The sequence below is a fragment of the Camelus dromedarius genome, chromosome 21 (assembly GCF_036321535.1).
Source record: "Camelus dromedarius isolate mCamDro1 chromosome 21, mCamDro1.pat, whole genome shotgun sequence".
NCBI classification, from domain to species: Eukaryota; Metazoa; Chordata; class Mammalia; order Artiodactyla; family Camelidae; genus Camelus; species Camelus dromedarius.
Genome location: NC_087456.1, coordinates 36,554,739 through 36,575,418, shown reverse-complemented (window position 1 = coordinate 36,575,418; position 20,680 = coordinate 36,554,739). Strand labels below are relative to the sequence as shown.

Sequence of the window (20,680 nt, the reverse complement as noted above, 5' to 3'; positions counted from 1 at the left end):
GCTAAGTGGGCTGAGCGTGCCCGATGGTCTGGGTCCTCTCCGCACCTTTGGGGTCTTTGACTTGATGGTACCGTGTACTCTGAGGGTTTGCTCAGCCGACCGACACGGGAGGAATGAAATTACATTCTCATGTAATTCTGAATGTGTGTTTGCTTGCTTTAACTGTTCATGCTGCTGCAAACATAGTGTGATATTAAACGTGACCATGTTCCAGCAGCAGCAGCGCTCTGCGGTGATAAACATTTTCCAGCGTGTTATCTGTGGGACACAAAATCACAGGCTTGCTGACTTTTTCCCTTTATAGACTGTTAGTTCTCTTATTCCAGCTTTAGTTGAATTAATAAACTTGGAATGTATTACAGTCCTAAAATAAGCAGAAAATATAACTTAATTATTTGATAATTTTTTAAAAATATAAAACTTGAATTTGCCAGTTAACACTTGGAACGTTTCTCTAGGATGATTTCATGGACGCCCTCTGTGATGGCGTAGGCTTGGGGCTGGAGCATCTGCTGGATTCTGGACTCGAAAAAGCAGAAGTGTTAGCACGTGAACTCCTGCGGCAGGACACCCCCAGCGAGGTGAGAGGGACAAGAGAGGGCTGTGCTCAGCACCGGAGGTGTCTAAGGTTGACTTAAAAATAATTTAACTCAGCGAATGAGGTTTCTATAAATTTATCTAGTTTAGTTTGTGTTGAATTATTTTTTATTGATAAGGCCAGTGACATTTCCCGGTTACACCTGAGCGCTGCGGCCTCTCCGGGCAGTGCTTTGCTGGACCTGCAATGGCTGGTGTCAGCGGGGATCCAGGAGGACAGAGTGTGTCAGTGATGCCTCGTGTCCACCTTCTGCTTGTCTTTTTCCTCCTGGTCTTTGTCCACATGAGAGTGGAAATGACCATTCGTTGATCCAAGGGGTGTTCACATCAGTTGTTCCCTATCAAGACGCAGAACCTAGGAGACTGTGGGGGACTTCCTAGACACGCCTGCCCGCGCCCCCGGCTAACTAACATGAAAGCAGAGAACCTGTGCTGTCCCCGAGGTGGCCCCTGGGGACAGGTTGGATTTTGTCATTGAAGACCTGTGTGTATGAACCGCCTGTCACCTTCCAGCGGTCGTTTACCGAGCCACTCAGTGTCCTGACCCTGTTTCCTCACCTGTCCTGAGTGAGGACACCTGTGTCACAGGCTGTGGGCTGGTTGTTTATTAAGTAACTCCTGGCAAGGGTCCCTGGACGGGGTGCCTTACGCAGAGCAGTGCTGACCTCGCTCGGCACCTTGCAGCATGGGGGTCACTGCTGCCCCGTGGTCTGGCTGAGCTGGGGACCCAGCCTGGTTGCCCCGAGTCAGGGTCTGCATCCTGCCTGCCGGGCTCCCAGACTGCCTGCCGCGTGCGTCCTGTTAACAGTACCGCGTGGTGTATGTAAAGGCTGCTAAGATGGTTGATCCTAAAAGCTCTGATCTCAAGAAAAAAATCTTGTAACTATGAGGGGACGGACATTAACCAGACTCACTGTGGTGATTATTTCATAATAGGCAGGTTTCGTGCTGTACACCTGAGACTAACACGGTGTCACGTGCCAGTTACTTCTCAGTAAGGCTGGTAGGATGCGTGTGTAAAGCTCTGAGGGCATAATTTTTGCTTCATGTATTAGTTATCTCACCTCCTTCCAAGGGAGGTTTTGGAAATTTCATTCCTATAGATATTTAAATAGGCAAATGCTATTACCAATGCTGTAGCAAACTGCAGAGGGTCTCCGCATTTAATGCAGAATCAACGAGCAATTTACTTGGAAACTGCGCTTCTGTGAAGCAGGGGCTCGCGCTGTGCGATCGCAGTCTCAGGAACGGCGCTCCAGGCTCACTCTGGACTAGAACGCCGCTCCCTGGCAGGGCCCACGGAGCTGACCGACGCGTGCGCTCCGCGTCGTGCTTGTGCAGTAACACGCTTCAACGTTCTCTGTAGGTCACCAAACGGATGAAGGCCAGTGCCGTGGGGTTGATCGCATCCCTCGAACACCTCTTTACTGAGTGGAAAACAGTAAGAGAAGCTTTACGCTCTGTGTTTTGTTCTCTTTAGTGTATGTGCTCTCTTGGCTCCGGCGCGGGGGCTCTGCCCGCCGGCCCCTCTGCGCGGTGCAGTGGGGCAGGCGCGGGGGCCCCTCAGGCGTCTCTCCGGGATGTCGTGACTTACGTCTGAGTGATGACGACACACTGCATAGAGATGGGCCAGCACGCGCGTATTCTGTCTGCGTCTTACTGCTGCTCGAACTTTGCTTGAATAGTCAGCGTAGGCTAAAAAATTGTGTTTAATAATCGGTATGTTCAAAGGTTTTAAGATACAGAAAATTAGACATCTTATTCTCATGTCGTAAGTAAACAGAAAAATATAAACCAAGTATATAATCAATGTATTAAAAAGCAGAGAAATTTCTATGGCTTGAAAATGTTTAAATAAAATGAATGGGAGATATAAAGTTAAACTCTTAAAAATGAAATAAATTTTCCTTCTATGATATTGGATAATAAACGGTATTGTTGTATTTCATTCTCATGTAATAGGATGATTGGACTTTGCGTTAAAATTAATTAAAATGTTTAATTTCTTTTGGAAACAGTAGCTGTTAACGCTGTAACTCGGGCTTGCCTGCAGAAGCAGCGTCACGCGCTGTGAGGAGGTCAGACTCGCTTTTTCTCAAAGGCCCGAGTCTGGCAATTAAAGTCGCTCTGATGAAGACTTACTGCCACGTAGCCTGTTACGCATTTTTTAAAATAATCACTTTATTTACACAGAAGAGTTTCAGAACACAAGAAGAAAATTCTGGATACCAAGACTTGAAGAAGATGGTTAACCTTGCCCCAGAATTCTTGAAGTTAAAACGTGGCTTAGAGCAAACCATTCAAATGACTGTTTCTGCACTGAGAGGTGCGTATCCAAGTGGAATTTATAGTTAACCACAGTTTGATAGTTTAAGTCTCAGACGCCTTTTCATTTCTAGTCTGATTCTTCAGCTGAAGCCTAATTCATCGGCATGAATTACCTGTAGGAGCTTGTGGCTGGGTCCCCACTTAATAGACATAAGCCCCTCGGCCTAAATAACTAGAGCCTGAAACCCGGGCTGCTTACTTAGCAGCCGAACGGGATAATCTTAAGCAGCTTGAAGCTGTCTGGAGAGGGTGGCTCTGGTTTAAGTGCCTCTCGGGTCAGCACAGCACTAACGCCTGGTGAGAACCGGAAAGGCTGATCGCCTCCTCCTTCTCCTCCTTGTCTAGGCTGCCGTGGCGACGTGAGCCTTCTCAAGAATTGTGTCGAGAGTCTCTGCAGCTCGGCCAGAGCCGTCCAGGCTGGGGGCCCTGCCTCTGCCCGTAGCTCTGTGGGGAGCGGGGCTCGGGGGGACCACGGGGCCCTGGGGTCTCTGGCCACCTCGCTCCTCTTGTGTTTTGAATCTGAAGAAAGACTGGATCTGCTGGAACCCTGGGACATGTGTAACCAAGGCCCAGGAGCAGAAGGCTGAGCGCCGTCTGTGGGGGCAGGCCCGGGCCGGGGGAGCGGGGGTGGGTGCCGGGCGTGGATGCGCAGGTGGCGGAGGCAACCTCAGCGCCCGGCGTGCGCGCAGGAGCCTTCAGCCGCCGCCTGAAGCAGGCGCTCACCGCACTGGGAGGCTGTGGCCAGAGTGAAGGTGGATGGCCATCTCTCTGACTGTTCATGCTTCCATTTTAAATGTCTTTAACCCTGATGTGCAATCTCTGGTTGGTTCATTACCCTATTTCTAAGTGGATTTTATGGTTATCGTGGTAGTTTTAAGTTATTTTCTTGTGAGTGGAAACCTTTGTGTCTGTGCCTTCTCTCTGCAAACCATCCAGAAATCTCATCACAGCGGTGTGGTGAGATTTCTGGTGAAGTGGCCAAAACAAGTTTAACTAAGGCAGCTGAACTTGCCTGGCTAAATCTAAGTCTTTTCTTGAAGGATTATTGGTTGGCATTTTGTGTGGTGTGTTCAGGGCACAGTTTCCTGTTTCTTTCCAAATTGGAAGTAGCTGCAGTGTCATGTATGCTAATGAAACTGCTTGTCGGCACAGTAGTTTACTGCATCGTCTATGGGGGTTCCATGGGAGAGGCTGTGTGAATGTGGTTTAAAACCAGCCAAAGACTGCAGACTCACACTCAGCTGCTGGGTGGGGTCGGGAGAGCCGAGGCTGGGTCTTGATAATTCTTGTTCTGAGGAAGGTGTGAGGAGACAGCTTGTGCGTGGCCTGATGCAGATTAAAGGTCCTTGTGACATCCCACACCTTAAAAATACCTTTATCTCCAATCAGGTAATAAAGGTAACATTCTACTTTGGGGAGCTCCCATCGAGGAAATGGGTTGACATTTTTGACAGCAGGAGGGGGTGCAGTGACTGCTCGGTGACAGGAGCAGCTCGGGGACGGACGCATCTAAACCACCTGGTTCCCCCCCGCCCCGTGCCCTCTTCGCTCGCAGATCCCACCGCACACCTGGCGGGGCTGGTGGTGGCGGATGTTGGTGCCGGGGATGAACTGGATGGTTTTCTGGCTGGGGAGTTGGTTCTGATACGGTGACCATACTTATTTACGATGTTAACGAACCACGTGCTGTGTTTAAAATGGTGCGGTTTAACACGTTTGCTTTTGTTTTCTTGTTTTATTTTTGGCATTTGAGCTTGTATTCTTGCTGAGGCTCTGTATTTGTAATAGTCAGTGCTCTGCCAAGCGGCACCTTTGCTGTCAAGTTTACGAGCAGGTGTACTTACAAGGTTTTTTTCCTGAAGGTTGTTCCTCTTTGGAGAACTTCCTAAAGAATTAGTGTGATAGTTTTTATCTTAATGTTCAGTATTTAATCTCTACTTTGTTTTCTACACTCATGACTTCACTAGTCAAAAGCTTTTCAGTCTTTGTAAAATGTGTGTGTGTATATATATATATATTTATACCCTGGATTGTTCCACAATATTTGAACAATGGTGGAAAATACATTTGCTCTTAGAATCGTGTGCTAGTAAGACGTGTGGTAATAAAGAGAATGCTTTTCGTAAGTCTCGTCTCTGGTCTGAGGTCTAACTCCTGACAAGTAGAAAATGGGTCGTAAAGCCCGTGTCCGCCCCCTTCCCCGTCACAAGCACGGGGTCCCGTCATTACGCCCACGAGGTCGCCCTCACGGTCTCACGCCTCCCGTCACCCAGCGGGACCAGTTCCGCGACTCCTCCTCCAGGGAGGCCACCCGTCCGCTGCTGGCTCCCTGGCTCCCCGGCCCCGCCCACCTCCGGGAGGCTCTTCCTAAATTTGAGTTTATCTCCTCGCCTGCTTCTACGCAAGAGCTCTCAGTGCGCGCTTCTGCCCACAGACCAGCACCGAACAGAGCTCGGCGTCCGACCCCTCCCGCCACAGCCGCGCGCACCCCGGCCCCAGGTGTGGCTGAAGTAGGCGTGCCCCGCACCACGCCGTCCGGCCCCGCCCGTCCTGCACAGCCTGGCGTTACAAAGGCTCAGTCTGCTTAACTGAATGCTCGCGCCTTCTCACACCTCCTCCCGCTCGGGTCCCTGCGCGATGCCGGGCGTGGCTGGCGCCCTGACGGTGCGGGCGGGGGGCGGTGGGGGGCGGGCGTCGTCGCGGCACAGGCCCGTCGCCCGCAGGACCGCAGGGCGGCGCCTGCGGCCGGGACGTCCTCGGAAGGACATCTGGGGAGGCCCGAGCCCACGGCAAGGCCTTGGACGGGTTTAGGCCAGAAGTGATCTGGCGTTTGGGTTCCAGGAGGATCGCTGCGTGTCGGGTAGTGGATGGAGGGGCTGGTCGGGTGCTGGGAGGCGCTCATGGAAGCGGGTGGAGACGGGAGTGGTTCCCAGAAACAGGAGGGGAAACGGACCAGATTGGTAATGTGGTGACAGGAGGGTAATGAAAGAGAGGAAAAGACTGGTATCCAGACGTTCGGCTGGAGGAGGAGGGGTGTGGGGGGTCACTCATTCCCGCAGCTGCCGTCACAGTGTCACAAACCTGAGGCACGATCTGTCTTGCAGCCTGGAGGCCAGAAGCCCAAGACTGGGTGTCAGCAGGGCGAGGGCGGGCCTGGCCCAGGCCCCTCCTGGGTGTGCAGACGCCCGTGGTCCCGCTGCACGGCTGTCTCCACACCTCGCCCACCTGTTAGGACGCTGGTCCCTGCTGCATCTCATTTTAACTTGATTATCTCCCAAAGACCCACCTCCAGACAGGTCACACTCGTGTTTTTCTGTCTGCCCCGGCCTGACAGACTACCTGGCGCGCCCAGTTCTCTTCAAGTCAGCTTTTTAACTGAAGAGTGACGAACGCATCACGTGTCCTGCAAGGGTGTTCACTGCGTGGAGACAGCAGGGTGGCCGCGGCCCGGAGGAAGAAACAACGTGACAAGCCCCCAGGAGCCCCGGAAAGGGGCCCCCGCCCGACGTCTCCAGGCCGTTAGCTGTACCTGCGTTTGGACTGCGCGCAGACGGGCCGCACCTGGGAGCTCCGTGTCTGACCTGCTGCGCGGGGTTAGCTCGTGGGTGGAGCTCCGCCGGGTGCGGGTATCACGGTTTACCGTGTGCCTGTGGATAGACTGCGCACTGACCGCCCTCCCTGCCCCCGTCCCTGGGCTTGCCACCTTCCAGCGCCTCCCCCCGAGGCAGGGGCATTCCCTGCCCGCCTCGGCCGTCGGACGTGCTTCGGCTGAAAGGAGGTGAGCAGGAGGGACGCAGACGGCCGTGGGAAAGTGCGCTACTAGCTGCGAATCCACCGTCGCCACAGACAGGCTCGTGCAGGCTGGTCCTCGGGGGGACGAGACACGTGAGGCCGGGGTCTTGTTGACAGACGTTTAATTCCCCGGGTGTGGTCATTACGGTAGTGCTGACACGGACGTTCTTGAACGTGCCTGTCGGTGCACACGTCTGCAGTGCCCCAGGTTGCTCAGTGTTTTAGCATTTAACAGGAAGGTTCTCCCGCAACTTCCTTTAACAGTTTCACTGTGAAAACACACCCTACCCCCTGAGTGAAGGTAACGTCTGTTTGCTCTTGGTTTCACCAGGCCTCTGGAGAGAGTCATGCTGATCGCAGACAAACCATCCTGGGGCAGCCGCCGCGCAGCTGCCGTCCTCGGCCTCGTGGGGCTGGCGGGGCGGCCGCGGGGGCGGCCGCGGAGCCCGGCCGCGCCTCTGCCTGTGCGGGCGAACAGGGGGGCCGAGTGTCGCATGTGCCCCTGACGACCGTTCGGCGCCACATCGTCCCGTGAGCGGGGCCTTCCTGAAGCTCTGCCTCGCATCCCTGGCCCGTCGGCCTGACTGACAAGTCGGCCATCCGGGCACTCCGGCCAGGCAGGCAGTGCAGGCTCAGGTTGGACTGACGTGGCTGTGAACGATGCTCCACGGTGGAGAGCGGACCCGATGTAGAGAGTAGCTGCGTGTGGCTCACGGCCCGGGCTTGGCTGAGGCGGCCACGGCGGGCCCGCAGCTCTCGGGAGGTGAGATGTATTCCAGGAGTAAATGATCCTCGCATTTCATTTTGCAGGATGTCAGCGGGGGCACCAGCAAACTGACCTCGAGGAAAGTTTTGCACATAAAGAGCAACGGGCTTGTCCTGCAGCGGCTGCCGGGAGATAACGGGGGTGGGCGGCCGCGGGAAGGCGCGTCTGTCCTCTCTGAGCGCCGGAGCTGCGTCCTCAGAGGGTCTTGCTCTTGACCTAACGTTTAGGTAACAAAGCAGCAGATGCAACGCGTGAATTGTCAGCAGCTTCTACAAGACTCTGGGGATCTGGAGAGCAGCGGCGGCAGAGGCACAGGGCACATGGTCCAACGACCGGGGCCAGTAGGTGGTTCAGGTAACTCAGGGCCCAGATCGGGACGTGTAGCCGCCTCCGCTGCCCAGGAGAGAGGCGGCTCCGTTCCGTCCACAGACGCAGTGCTGACCAGACGAGGAAAGGAAGACTTCCCTGGTGACTCTCAAGAGTTGTCCCCAATGTCATTTCAACATAAAAACCATGATCAGTCATCATTAAACACTCATTCGTTACCTCAGTCCTCACAACAGCCTTGCGAGTTAGCTACTATCATTATTTCTATCTTAAAGTTGAGGAAAATAAAGCACAGAAAGGTTGGGGGACTTGCCCAAGGTCACACAGCTGGTGCCATAATGAACACAAGCGTCAGGACGCAGACGTTCTGACCCTGACGGAGAGAAGAGGCCCCAACACAACTGCACATCAGCATCACCCGGGGCTCCTCGAAAATAACCCTCCGCCGAGGGCCCCGACCCCCAGAGCCCTGACCCCCAGAGCCTTGACCCAGAGCCCTGACCCCCAGAGCCCTGACCCCCAGAGCCCCGACCCCCAGGGCCCCGATTTCACTGGGGTGGGGTGGGGTGGGGTGGGGACGGCCCGTACGTTTTTAAACCTCCCCAGACATTTTCGTTGTGCAGGTGAAGAACCACCAGCTCAATACCTTCCAACAGATGGTCCTTGTTTTCATGATGATACTTTAGTGCAACTGCACCAAAAAAAGGGCAGAACCCACTCTTCAGTTACCTCCAGGGAACAAAGCACGTGAGGGCCCCGGGCTGCAGCCTTGCCGCCTGGGTCACGGGCCGCTCATGGCCGACACCGTGGGTGAAGACACCCAGAGCAGGGGTCCCCAGGGGGCACTCAGGCCACCGTCATCCCGAGGGACCTTCCGGCCAGCGGCCACACAAGGCCCTGAGACTCTGCCCCTTTTCAGAGTAGGAAGGGTTTTCTTTTAAACCTAACACCCATTTTGGGGAAAGATTTAAAAAACTACCCCTTATCTCAGAGCCAATGGGTATCTTGTGCCAACTGCAACGCCTTCCACGGTCTTCCCAGTCCTGAGAGACGGAGCTGTGTTCTGTCCTCTCGGGCGGCGGGGGCGGGGTCTCAGGGCTGTCCTGTCCCGTCCGGGTGGGGCTCCCTGTGCTCCCGGGCCCTGCCGTCCCTGTGCAGGAGTCGTGACACAGCCTCTGCCCTGGCCCCTGCTGGCCGAGGGCTCAGATGGAAGGCAGCCCAGGACGGCTCACCCGCACGTCCTCCGAATCTGCGGTGAAAATCAGGGAACGGCCGTTCTCCTGCGGTTTTCTGCTTAACTAGCCCAGGACAAGAGTACAAACTAACACCCAACAGTGCAAACTCTTGAGTATGTTAACGTTCCTTATGTAGCACAAACATATGAAATCACCAGAAACTGACCATTAAACTTTTCAGTGCTGATTCCGATTGTAGGTGGTTCTGAGTAACCGGAGTGTCTGCTCTACTGCCATTTAAATGCTGAACGGGACTATAAAATTCGTATGGATGATTCTGGAAACTGAAACTGATTAGCTTTTTACAAATAGGATTGAACTGAATAAATCAAAAATGTTCTTGAAACCTTAATTTCCTCACAGCCATGTGTGTTACACACCGCAGATTTGTACATGGGATCAGATAACAGTAGCGCTGCGGGGAAGTCAAATCGCTGACGGGCCTCTGGCAGTGCTGAAGCCAGGTCCAGACAGGGGAGAGGGGTCTGTTTTCACCCTGCAGACCTGCTCCCTCCTGGAGGCAGAGGTGACTGGGGAGGGCAGGGCCGGGAGAGGCGACAGCCTGTCCCTCCTGCCCTTTCTGCTCCCTGAGTGGGAGTTGGCTGGCTGTCCCCTGGGGTGCTTCTTGGCATCTGTGGGGCCTCCCTGCTCTGCAGGCGCAGCCCCTCACCCTCAGGGACGTGACTCGGCCTCTGGGTCTCCTGGCGGGGAGACAGCAAGGACTCCACCCCCAGGCAGCCTGCCAAGCCCTCGGTTATGGGGTCTTTAGCCAACTAACAGGCTTGCTGACAGGTTAGAGAACCCAGCTCATGTCTCACTTAAACCAACACCGATGTGTTAATTTGTTTCTGAACGCTTGCGATCACCTCCTGGGTTGGGTGCCCGGGGCAACCTTCCAGCCTCTGCTGCTTTGCCCCTGTCACGTCAACAGGCCTGAACTTCCTGCTGCAAACCCTGGAGGACGGTGGTTTACCGGGTCCAGGAGAGGAGGGTGACCCAGGGCCCGAGAGCCTGGCAGGGCTGCCCAGGGGGATAACAGAAGTAACAAGGCGCCTTCTCAGCCACCCACTGCCCGGGACGGCCCTGCTTGGGGAGAACCACCCGCTCACAGCGGGACACGCAGGCCCTGTTCATTCCTCCTCGCGAGGTTCCCGTTAACCTTACCGCCTCCTCCTTGGAGACGAGGGCCGGGCCACACGGCTCCCGCCTGGCAGGGCTGGGGCGTGCACCCTGCACTCCGGGGCTGCGGGAAGCCTCCTGCGCGACTCTGCCTCGGGGAGGGAGGTGGCCAGGTCGCCAGACTGGAACGAAACACCGTGTTCCGGGCACACGCAGCTGCTCCGGGTGGCGTCCCACCTCCACGCTCATCCCGGGTCGCCATGGTAACCGCTCCCCGCCCGCCACTCAGGGCCCTCGGGGACTTCAGGTGTGAAGCAATGCTGGCAAAGAAGAATACCTGTCACCCTTGAAGGTTTAAGAATCTAAATCACACGCGCAGCTTGAAACAAGCTTCATCACCGTCAGGCCCCGCCAGCCGCATGGCTGCCCGAGAGGTCAGGCCAGACCTCCTTCCAATCTTTCAGGACAAAGGAGACCCCACACACTGGACCTGCTTCCCCTCCGCTCTAACAGCACGTGGTCCGTCCCTCCCTCCTGCCACTGCTTCCAGGTCTCCTGCTAGTGGGGGAGCTTCAGCTGTTGGTGCTTTAAGTTATGAAGTTTGTTTTTTAAAAATCTGGTCTTCTGCTGACTCTTGCTGTTCCTTAAAGGGGCTTTGCCCATCTCTCCTTCAGAGCTTGAGGCGGTGTTGAACCGTGAGGCAACTAGTCTGCTGCTCTGGACTCGGTCCTCCTTGTTTGAATGGTGCTGCCTGGTCCCAGGGGCGAAGACAGAGCAGGGGCTGCCCTGGGCCGGGACAGCCACCGGCAGTCACTGATACACGTGTAGTGTTCCGTTGTGTATACAGCACAGCTCCTCTACTAGGCGTCTGTGGGTGGACATTGGGCTGTTTCTGTGTCTTGGCTGTTGTAAACAGTGCTGCTGTGAGTATTGGGGTGCAGGTGCCTTTTTGAATTAGTTTTCACCTTCTCTGGATGTACGCCCAGGATTGGGACTGCTGGATCATATGGTGAGTCTATTTTTAGTTTTAAAGGAATCTCCGTACTGCTCTCCACAGCGGCTGCACCGAATTACACTCCCACCTAGTGCAGGAGGCTCCCTTTTCTCCACACTCGCCCCAGCGTTTATTGTTTGTGGACTTTGTAATTGGCCGTTCCGACCAGTGTGAGTGTCACACACTCTACCCCTTCCTCATTGGTCTGCGATTTAAATAATAAAGATAAATGCCCTGGTACCTTAAATATTTGAGGACCCATTTTATAACCATTGCTCTATTCCATTGATCTATATTTATTCTCATGTCATTACCCCATTGTTTTAATTAATGTGTCTTTAAATTGGTTTTAATTAGGCAAATCCTCCATCCTTTTCTGCCAAAATTTCCCAACTATTCTCGACTGTCTATTTTCTCAGATATATGTTAAAATAATGTTGTCAAATTTTAAAGGATGGAATTGTATTTGAATTTTATAAGCCTGTACGTCAATAGAAATACAGTGTTTCTCGGTGCATTTCCCCACCTCTCTTCTCGGGGCATTTCTATTTCTAACCCAACACGAAGACGTTGAAGAAAATTGGAGGCAGGTAGCAGCTCTCTCGGGGGACCCATACTGAACGGGACGTATATCCTTGTCAGAACAATTAGAAAGGGAAAAAACATCGGCAGATGCCTTGAAACCTACCAGTTAGGTGGGCAACTGCGGAAGGAGAAGCTACACACACACAGGGACATCAAGGAGCCAAAGTGGCTTTAACTGTCAGGACGACGCTCAGGCTCAGAACCGCCACGCGCCGAGAGGGCCTGCATCTCCTAGGAACCCGGAGGGCTCCCGCCTCGGGTGTGGGGGCTCCGCGGTACGGACACAGCCTTGCGTTCTGCGCTCCCCCCATTCTGTGGTTTGGCGTGTCGCCTGAGAAGTCAAGCTCCTCACTCAGCTGAGTCAGGGTCAGAGCCGGCGATCTTAGGAGCAGGCACTGCTACTTAGAGCAGCCAAGACCTGGAGGCAACCCAAACATGCACCGACAGCTGACTGGGGAGAGCTGTGGTGTATTTACACAGTGGAGCACCGCTCAGCCATCAAAAGGAATGAAATAGTGCCATTTGCAGCAACATGGATGGACTTGGAGATCATCAAACTAAGTGAAGTAAGTCAGACAGAGAAAAGACATATCATATGATATCACTCATATGTGGAATCTAGAAAAAGGACAGAGATGAACTTATTTACAAAACAGACAGACTCACAGACATAGAAAACAGACTTGTGGTTACCAGGGGGAAGGAGGTGTGGAGGGGTAAATTGGGAGTTTGGGATTAGCAGATGCAAACTACTATATATAAAACAGATACACGGTGATGCCACTGCAGAGCACAGGGAACTATATTCAATACCTTGAAATAGCCTATAATGAAAAAGAATATGAAAAGGAATGTATATATACGTGAGTGTGCGTAACTGAATCACGATGCTGTTCACCAGAAATCAACATGGTGTACACCGACTATACTTCAATAAAAATTTTTAGAAAATTAAAAAAAAAAAAAGATGTGCTGGACGGCAGCTGTTGCTTGATTTCACGGAACATGCCACCTTACAGGCACCCTGAACACCAATGGAACTTGAGCATTTTAAGCCGCCTCAGAGCCAGCGGTTTCTCCTTTGGGCTCTCCCAGCTTCCGTGGAAACCCCAGAAGGAGACAGAGAAAATCAACTCTCTTTAAGTTCTCTCTGATTTGATGAACACTCTCCCATGAGGGTGTGAATTAATTATAAATGTGAAGCTTCAGTTCTTTATTCCGTCGTGGGAGCCTTAAGTTAAAATGACAGCCACGCAGGATGTCTTTATTGTACAGAAAGAGCAGTGTTTATAACTTCAAAGGGTCTGCCTCAGAGTCGGCCTCGGTGGGGCAGACCCGCTGCTGGGGCCCTTGACTGGTCACTCATGCTAGATCCGGCGAGGGTGGGGGGCTCTGCTCCACGCAGCCACTCAGGGTCCCAGCCCCCCACCTTCCTTTAGGTTCTTGGAGTCGCCTGCTTGGCTAGCAGAGGGGAGAAAAGGAGGCTCCCAGACAGGAGGTTTTAATCGGCCAGGCGTGGACGGAATGTTCCAAGGGCAGAGCTTGGTCGCATGGTCACGTCAACTGCAAAGGAGACAGAAATGCGATCTCATTGCGCCTGGGAAGAGGAGACACAGAGTTTGGTGGGCACCGGCAGCTCCTGCCGCAGGGCCTATTCATGCGTTCATTCACGCGTGGACGTTTGTGGAAAAGAAGACACGGGATTGCACGGAGCTGTGTGTTCTGAAGACCACATGGGATACCACGTGTGAAGCACCCCCCACACTTTCCATACATGTAGTAAATGACCTGCGCCCTGCTCATCACATAGTACCTTGTCAATGTTTATTGCTAGCTCTTTCTGCGAAGTCACAGAATTCGCCCACTATGCGCTTTCCTCTCAAATGTCAAGGGTGGATTTGTAGTTCTACTTTTCATGTTTGCAAGTTAAAAGGCTGTATCTTTTTCTGCCCATTTATCCAAAATAAACAAACAAGCAAGAAAACAAGCAAAAAAAACCCCTTAATCCTTCAACGTAAATCGTTTCTGGGTTCTATTATGGCTCATTTGTATTATTCACACGGAAAGAAAAGATTAATTTGAGGGCTGAGAAGAGATAGCCAGTACAATTAGTGGAAATATTGGTGAAAGGAAGCTCATGGGTTTTCCAAAAAACACCCAGAATTTGAGGGGCAGTCCTGTCATCCCGGTAGTGCTCACACCGGCCACTAGATGGCAGCATCTCACAGGAATTTGATAGACTTGTCTTGGCCTTGAAGCCCTAACTTCCAAGTAACTCAAGACGAAAGTGGGGCGATTAAAACAGTCAATTTTTTTGGTGCTTAATATAGTGAAAACAAGTATCTCCAAACTCTCTCAAAAAGTCCTCTTGTGACATTTTATACCCACTCTTTCTACCTCGAGGCCAGGAGGAGTAAGTCATTGACGTCAGGAGCGCGCCGCGAGCACGCGCTGCGGGGGGGCGCTTCCCGAGGCGCCTCCCGAGCGCCCTCCGGCCGGACTTCGGTCCTTGGCTCTCCGTGCACTCGTGGGAGCCGGTCTCCCCTGCAGCGGCTGAGAGGAATTCTCATTTTTCCCTGGTGGAGCGTAATGGAATGAGGCAGTCGTGTGGCGCCTTCCCGCGAGCCTGGAAGCCAGGGGGCAGTTCCGGGCAGGCTCTATCTTCAGCGATGGTAGCACTGCTCCTCCTGGCAGGGAAGCCAGGGCTGCTGTTCGCTTCCTTCTATGAAGCCTTGCAATGCTGAAAATATCTTGCCACCTTGGTTATTACTCCTAAGAAATGAGCATCGTCAAGGACACTGGAATCACTGAAACCAGGGCTGCGGGGAAGCCTGGGTCACTGCCTGAAGGGCGGCCGCCCGGCTGGGAAGCTGGCTCTTTGACCAGGGCCGCGTGGGAGGCAGGAGCCGGCCACCTGCTCTTCTGTTTCTCAGGTGGAATTATTTCCACGGAGCATTCAGCCTCCACCTTCTCCCCTAAGTTCTCTGTTTAAACCTCACTCAGTCTCCACTTTAATGAGACGCAGCTTTCATGGTTTCAGCCACTGTGCTGGGGCCTCACCTTGAGGCGGGAAGCCCCATAATAAAGACCAGCAGGACCCCCAGGCAGGGCCACTACTCTCCTGCCAGCACCATCGGTTCCCTGGCCCAGCGGCTTTATCTCACTTTCTGCCTCTGAAATGGCTTACTTCTAGGAAAGTGGAACTTACCCCTAAAATTCTATTGGTTCCCTAAGCTCACTCCTGATTGGTCCATTTGTAGTACTTCATTTGCATGGAGCTCACTCCTGATTGGTTATTTCTCTCCCTCCTGATTGGTCCATTTCTACAAGGCTTGCTCTGATTAGTCAACTTCTGTTATACCTTATTTACATATGATGTTGCAAAGTGTAAACTGGCAGCATATAAAAGCCTGTGTAAAGGTTCCAAGGCGGTCCAGAGCTCGGAGTGTTAACTCCTCTGGGCCCGCTGGCGTAATAAACCTTGGCGTGATAAACCTGAGTTCTCCAGCTCTCCGAGTGCTGCTTGGTCTCTCGCCCGGATGCAGGTTGCTGTCACACTGAGCTGTATCATGTTTTTCTGCAACAGCCCCACGGCTGTCAGGCATGTGGGCTTTGTTTTGTGTGTGATTGGAAAGTTTCCCTAAAAGAGCATTGATGTTGCTGCAGAAAAGGGCTTTGGTCCCAACTATGGGATCGGGTGAGCTTGTGCCAGCAGAGACCATCTGAGAGCTGAGGGTCAGGCTGGGCGATTCGCTGTTGTGCTGGCTGGACACTGGTCTCTATTGTGTACTGTTAGGTGGTGGCGATTCCCGGGGAAGATGAGGCTGCTGCGAGCAACACGGCCCATAAAACACGTTTATGACGCCCACGGCGGCTGTGATTCTGGAGCGCCTCGGTGCTGGGCCTGAGGGCCACCCTGCAAGTCCCCACAGGGAGCTAGACTGCCAGCAGGCTCTCCCTGAGAAAAAAGCACCAGCTCCCGGGTTCTTCTCCTTCCACATCTCCTCGCCCCCCGCCCCCCGTCACCACCCCCTCTGTCTCCTTCATCTTTTCTTCACCAGAGACAAGAAACCATCTCCACGTAGATTCTCTGTTTTTGGGTCCACCATAAACACATCTCTCTTCTCCATGGTCCTCAGTATTTTGAGGGAAATTCTCCAAAGGAATTTCACCATGCATTGGAATGTTTCTGTGACCAAGAGCCGTGTGTGACGTATGGCAGCGTGGCCACATGCACTGGTAAATGAAATAACCGAGGCAGATGTGCTTGTGAAGAAAGGAAAGCATTTCGATTTCTGCTCACGGCTTTTCCCTGCTTCGTGGTCGAGGGTCCCACTGTTGCCAGAACCTGTCCTGCATCACTTTAGGGAAACTGCCCTCCTGCCGCTGGGTGTGGGAACGCACCCCATCTCTGACCTCCAGTTTTCGTGTCTCTGGCTTCTCCAAATCTTTTGGGCTCATATTTAATAGGCCTGTTTGTGTAAATCAACACCTGTAAACTTTCACTTGGGGACCCGGAGCTGGTATTTTTGATGACCCAACGGACAGTAAAAGCCGCCTCCACGGCGGGCAGACTGAGTGATGAAGCTCCTGCTGAGCCATCCTCGGCCCGAGGCTCTGCGCACCCCGCTGCCTGTGCCCCCCAGTGAGGAAGGAGCTGGGACGAGCAAGCTGCCCCGCGACGCCGGCACCGCAAGTGCACGCGCCGTTGGAGACTCAATCCCAGTGCCCATGGCCTGGGAGGGTGGGAATGGGGGGCGGGCTGCGTCTGATCGGCTCTATCCCCAAATGCGTCTTTTGCTGAATCAGTCCACTTACTAACAAGCTCTGATTTGCTCCTGTATCTGTTTCTAAGCAAACGCAGGAACAGACACGTTCCTGCATTCGTTCTTCTGAAGCCGGGTCAGCAAACCAGACCTGGCCCCATTGCTGGTGATTGTCTGGCCCCACACTGAAGGTGGTTTTATACTTTTAAATGGTTAAAAAAAGAGAATATCTTGTGATGTGACAATTATGGACATATGAAAACATGAGTTTCTTGTAACCAGAGGTCAGCTGGAACTCGGTCTCCCTTCTCGTGTGTGCTGTCCGGCTGCTCTGGGGCTCCCGGGAGCAGGGTCCTTGCCACAGAGACACGTGCAGCCTGCGAAGCCTGGAACAGGCCCCCTCCAGCCCTTTGCAAAAAACTTTGCAGCTTCCTGCTCTAGAAAAACAAAGGCTGCTTCTTTGTTCACAAGTAATTTCTCAGAACACAAGTCCCCAAGGCCTGAGGGTCCCTTCACGGTGGTCCCTTCTGAGCTGGTTCTGGCCTACTTTTCCTTCGAGGGGCCTTCAGACTGGGTGATTGTCCCCTTGAAGACCTTTGCTCTGGGAGTATTTTTGCCTAAATGTTACCTTCTGATGCGGACACACACTCTTCATTGGAGGAATCCGCAGTCAGTCCCTGGCTGTCCTTTGAATCATCCAGGAGTGTTCATAAATCAGTCTCTGCATGTGGGGCCATGCGAGTCCAAAGTGAAAGTTCAGTTTACAAAGGGAGAACCTCCCTCTGCTATTTTATAAAGTTAAGGTTTCAGTTGTGAAAGCCAGTTCTATTGGGCGCGCGATTCCTTTCCACACGTGTTTGTTGAATGCCGGCAAAACGCTGACCACTCAGGTGAGGAGGGTACAGCTCAGAGGGAGAGCATGTGCTTCACATGCATGAGGTCCTGGGTTCAATCCCCAGTACCTCTGCCATAATAAATAAACCTAATTACCCCCCCACCCCCCCAAAAAACATGCAATTACATCTGAATAAAACTGGATGGAAAAAAATTTTTTTTAAATGTTGATTGCTTTGGACACTGTCTCACAAAGGAATGAAACAGTGTTCTGCTTTCTGTGATACAGAGAGACAGACCATCAGCGTTGGACAGAGTGACCCCCCCTTCCCAAATACACTACTATCTGAGCCCTCAGTTCTGGGAACTAGTTAAATATGCAGATCTGGTGCGCAGTTGTGTGGAAACCAGAAAGCAGGGACAAATAAACCACTCGCCTTAGTGCCACCTCGTGCTCCTTTCGGAAATGGCTCCATTTCTATTGACTAACATTTGGGGGCATGGGGGAGGGGCCTTCAATCTTGTTTTTCACTAGAAGCAGCAGCATCACATGGAGGCGTGCTCCCACCTCTCCCCCAGTTCCTGGCCACCCGGGTCTCCGTCTACACTGCACACAGGCGCTGGGATGCGGAGCTGAACCCACTCAGCTCCCAGTGGAGGGGCGGCTTTAGAAACTTAAGAATATTGCAAACCGGTTGATATTTTGTTCAGACAACATTGGAGCTAACAGTTACCACTAGAAAACTGTCACACACAAGTGGGACAATGTCTCAAGAAAAACTACATATTTTGGCCACATCTACATCCTATTAGACGTCATGGAAAGGTGTTACTTGGCCAGTGTAGTTCCTGCTGGGGAGCAGGTGGAAAGTTAAGTGATTACACATTGCATTGTGTTGATTGGTTACAGGAGGATGGAAAAATCCCAGGAAAGGTCTTGGTCTGTGTCCTTCACGTATTAACAGGACAATGAGAACTGACCTTTTTTGAGAAAAGGATCGAAAAACCCACTGACAGCCCCAGAAAGCCTTCTGATCTCATCCTGCACCTTCAGGCAGCTTTTAGTTTCGTTTTGATGGCCCCAAACAGAGAAGTTGTTAATTAGTAATTTGTCATTAAAACCTTACAAATGCTGCATGTTAGCAAATGTGAGATGCCGCAGTAAGACGCCTAGTAATTCCGTGCGCCACTGAGAACAAACGTCTGACACGTAAACTGTGCTGTGCCTTCGGTTGTCTGAAGCATTCTGACTCCACTTAAGTGAAAGTGTTAAGACGCATGCAACTTAGAGCCAATAAAACCCATCTCTGAACTTATTATGCAAAAAACAATTAGTCTTCAGCCTTAATTTGAAGTGAAATCATGGGGCGTGCGTGCACCATACTTGCCCAGCTGGCTTTCGTCAAGCCCTGAAGTCCCTCCTCCTGGGATGTGTCTTCTGCCCTCCCCGCCCTTGACGACAGACGCAGGTGGCGATGTCACAGCCACGTCAAAGCTGCCCGTGGGAACTGCCTTTTTAAAAATTCTTTTTAAAATAAACGTTCTTTTATTTGTTTGTTCTCATTTTTTAATGGAGGTACTGGGGGTTGAACCCAGGACCTTGTGCGTGCCTGGCACGCACTCTACCACTGAGCTACACCCTCCTCCCTAAAGATGCTGAGATTCCTAAAAGGCTTTTACAAATGTTGAATTATTTTCACTTTAAAGCCTCACCTAAGCAGTACGCGAAGTGGGAAGCACGTCCGCCACTGAAAGGTATAAAATGAAAGGTGAGACTCTTCCGTCTCTGCCCCCTCCGTCGCCCCCCCTCGGCCGCATAGGAAGAAAGTCCGTCATTAAACGCTCCTGCTGTAGTTGACACGGCGCGGCGGGGTTGGCAGCTTTCCAGCCATTTCCGTAACAGCGCGCGGGGTTCTGTGCTGGGCGCGCGCGCGCGTCGCTCTCCGGGCTCCCCTCCCGCGCGGCCGGCGCGCCCCGTGCGGCTGTCACCACGTTCGCTCCCCCCGCACCCACTTACCCGGGTGCCTGGGATCCACATGGGGGCTGTCTGTGGTTGTTTCCCCTTGCGGTAAAGCCATGTCTTTACACGTGTATTCTTGTGTGCTCGTGTGTGATTATTCGTAGAGCACAGAGCCCTAAAAATGGAATCTCCGGGTTTAAATGGGTGTGTGATCTGAGTCTGGGTAGGTGCCGACGAGGCCCTCGGGGGCTGAGGAGCAACGGGAGTAAAAGGAGACCCGGCCCTCCTTTGTGCCCTCGCGCTGCTTTCTTTCTGCCCCATCATATCAATACACTTTCCTTTTGAAAACTGAGGGGTGACACTTGACAGCCCGTGAGGTCTCTCCTGGCTGCTGTGTTCTGTAAGCCTGTGATTCTGAAATACGGAAGCTGGCTGGTCCCACCCAGGCGGCTGTCCTGGTCAGCGTGTTTCCGGGCTGCGTCCCACGGTGGGGAGGTGCTTGTTCTGAGACAGTGAGGCATACCTTGAAGTCAGAAACTGAATGAGACAGAGGCACTCGTAACAGCCAGCGCGCAGCCACGTCCGTCTTAGCAAGTTGTCTCCCAGTAACGGGTGGAAGGACACACAGTTTTCAAAGACATTTAGACTTTCTAGAGCAGTTTTAGGACATGAGCAAAACCAAGGAACCAACACATTTTGGAATAAATTCCTGCAGAGATCCGTGCTGTTGAAAGGACATTCCTGAAGGCGCCTCCAACCTCCCCAAAGTCCTGAGGCTCCTCTAAAGACCCAACGGGTGTTTATTTCTGAGACGCTGGGAGACCCACAAACCCACTCCCTCACTGAAACACGGTCACAGAAATGTATTTTCCAAGGGAGAAGGTTAATTAAAAAGATTTTTAAATTTTATTAAAATTTTTTTAGAAACTTGAAGTGCAGTTGAGTTACAGGGTTGTGTTAGTTTCAGGTGTACAGTGAGTGATTCAGTTATACGAACATTAACTTTCAAATAGACCTTCTTCAACTTCTAAACATAGAGAAAGACACTTCCCTTTACTTTTATGTATAAGATGCAGATTCTTGAAAGCAAGGTGACTGAGGAGGTTTTGTCTTAAACGTGCGCTGTTTGTTTATTCTGCCGTCGTCTGGCATGTCCGCGGGGCCTCGTAGTGCCCGGTGTCACACAAAAGCAAACAGCCGTGTTGCACTCACGACCGGGCTGAGATCAGACAACAGACTGGCTACAATTCTCTGCCCCCTTTGCTCTAAGAAAACATGACCCTAAATCCAAACCAGCTTTGGAATAAAAGACCCCACAATTATGACACAGTAACAGAGTTCATGCTATATACAGTTTGATTGTTTCAATGCTCCCCA

The 20,680-nt window shown here is 52.5% G+C and overlaps 1 protein-coding gene across 1 annotated transcript in view; it reads left to right on the top strand.

Annotated features, from left to right (window-relative positions):
* The window catches only part of KIF14 (kinesin family member 14), a 45,990-nt gene extending 40,986 nt beyond the window's left edge, over positions 1 to 5,004 (top strand). Inside the window, exons 27-30 of the mRNA XM_031438317.2 lie at positions 459 to 581; positions 1,964 to 2,038; positions 2,791 to 2,923; positions 3,271 to 5,004. Coding sequence (XP_031294177.2) covers positions 459 to 581; positions 1,964 to 2,038; positions 2,791 to 2,923; positions 3,271 to 3,512 — 573 coding nt within the window. The 3' untranslated portion in view covers positions 3,513 to 5,004. The remainder of the gene's footprint in view (positions 1 to 458; positions 582 to 1,963; positions 2,039 to 2,790; positions 2,924 to 3,270) is intronic.
* The last annotated feature ends 15,676 nt before the right edge of the window (positions 5,005 to 20,680 follow it).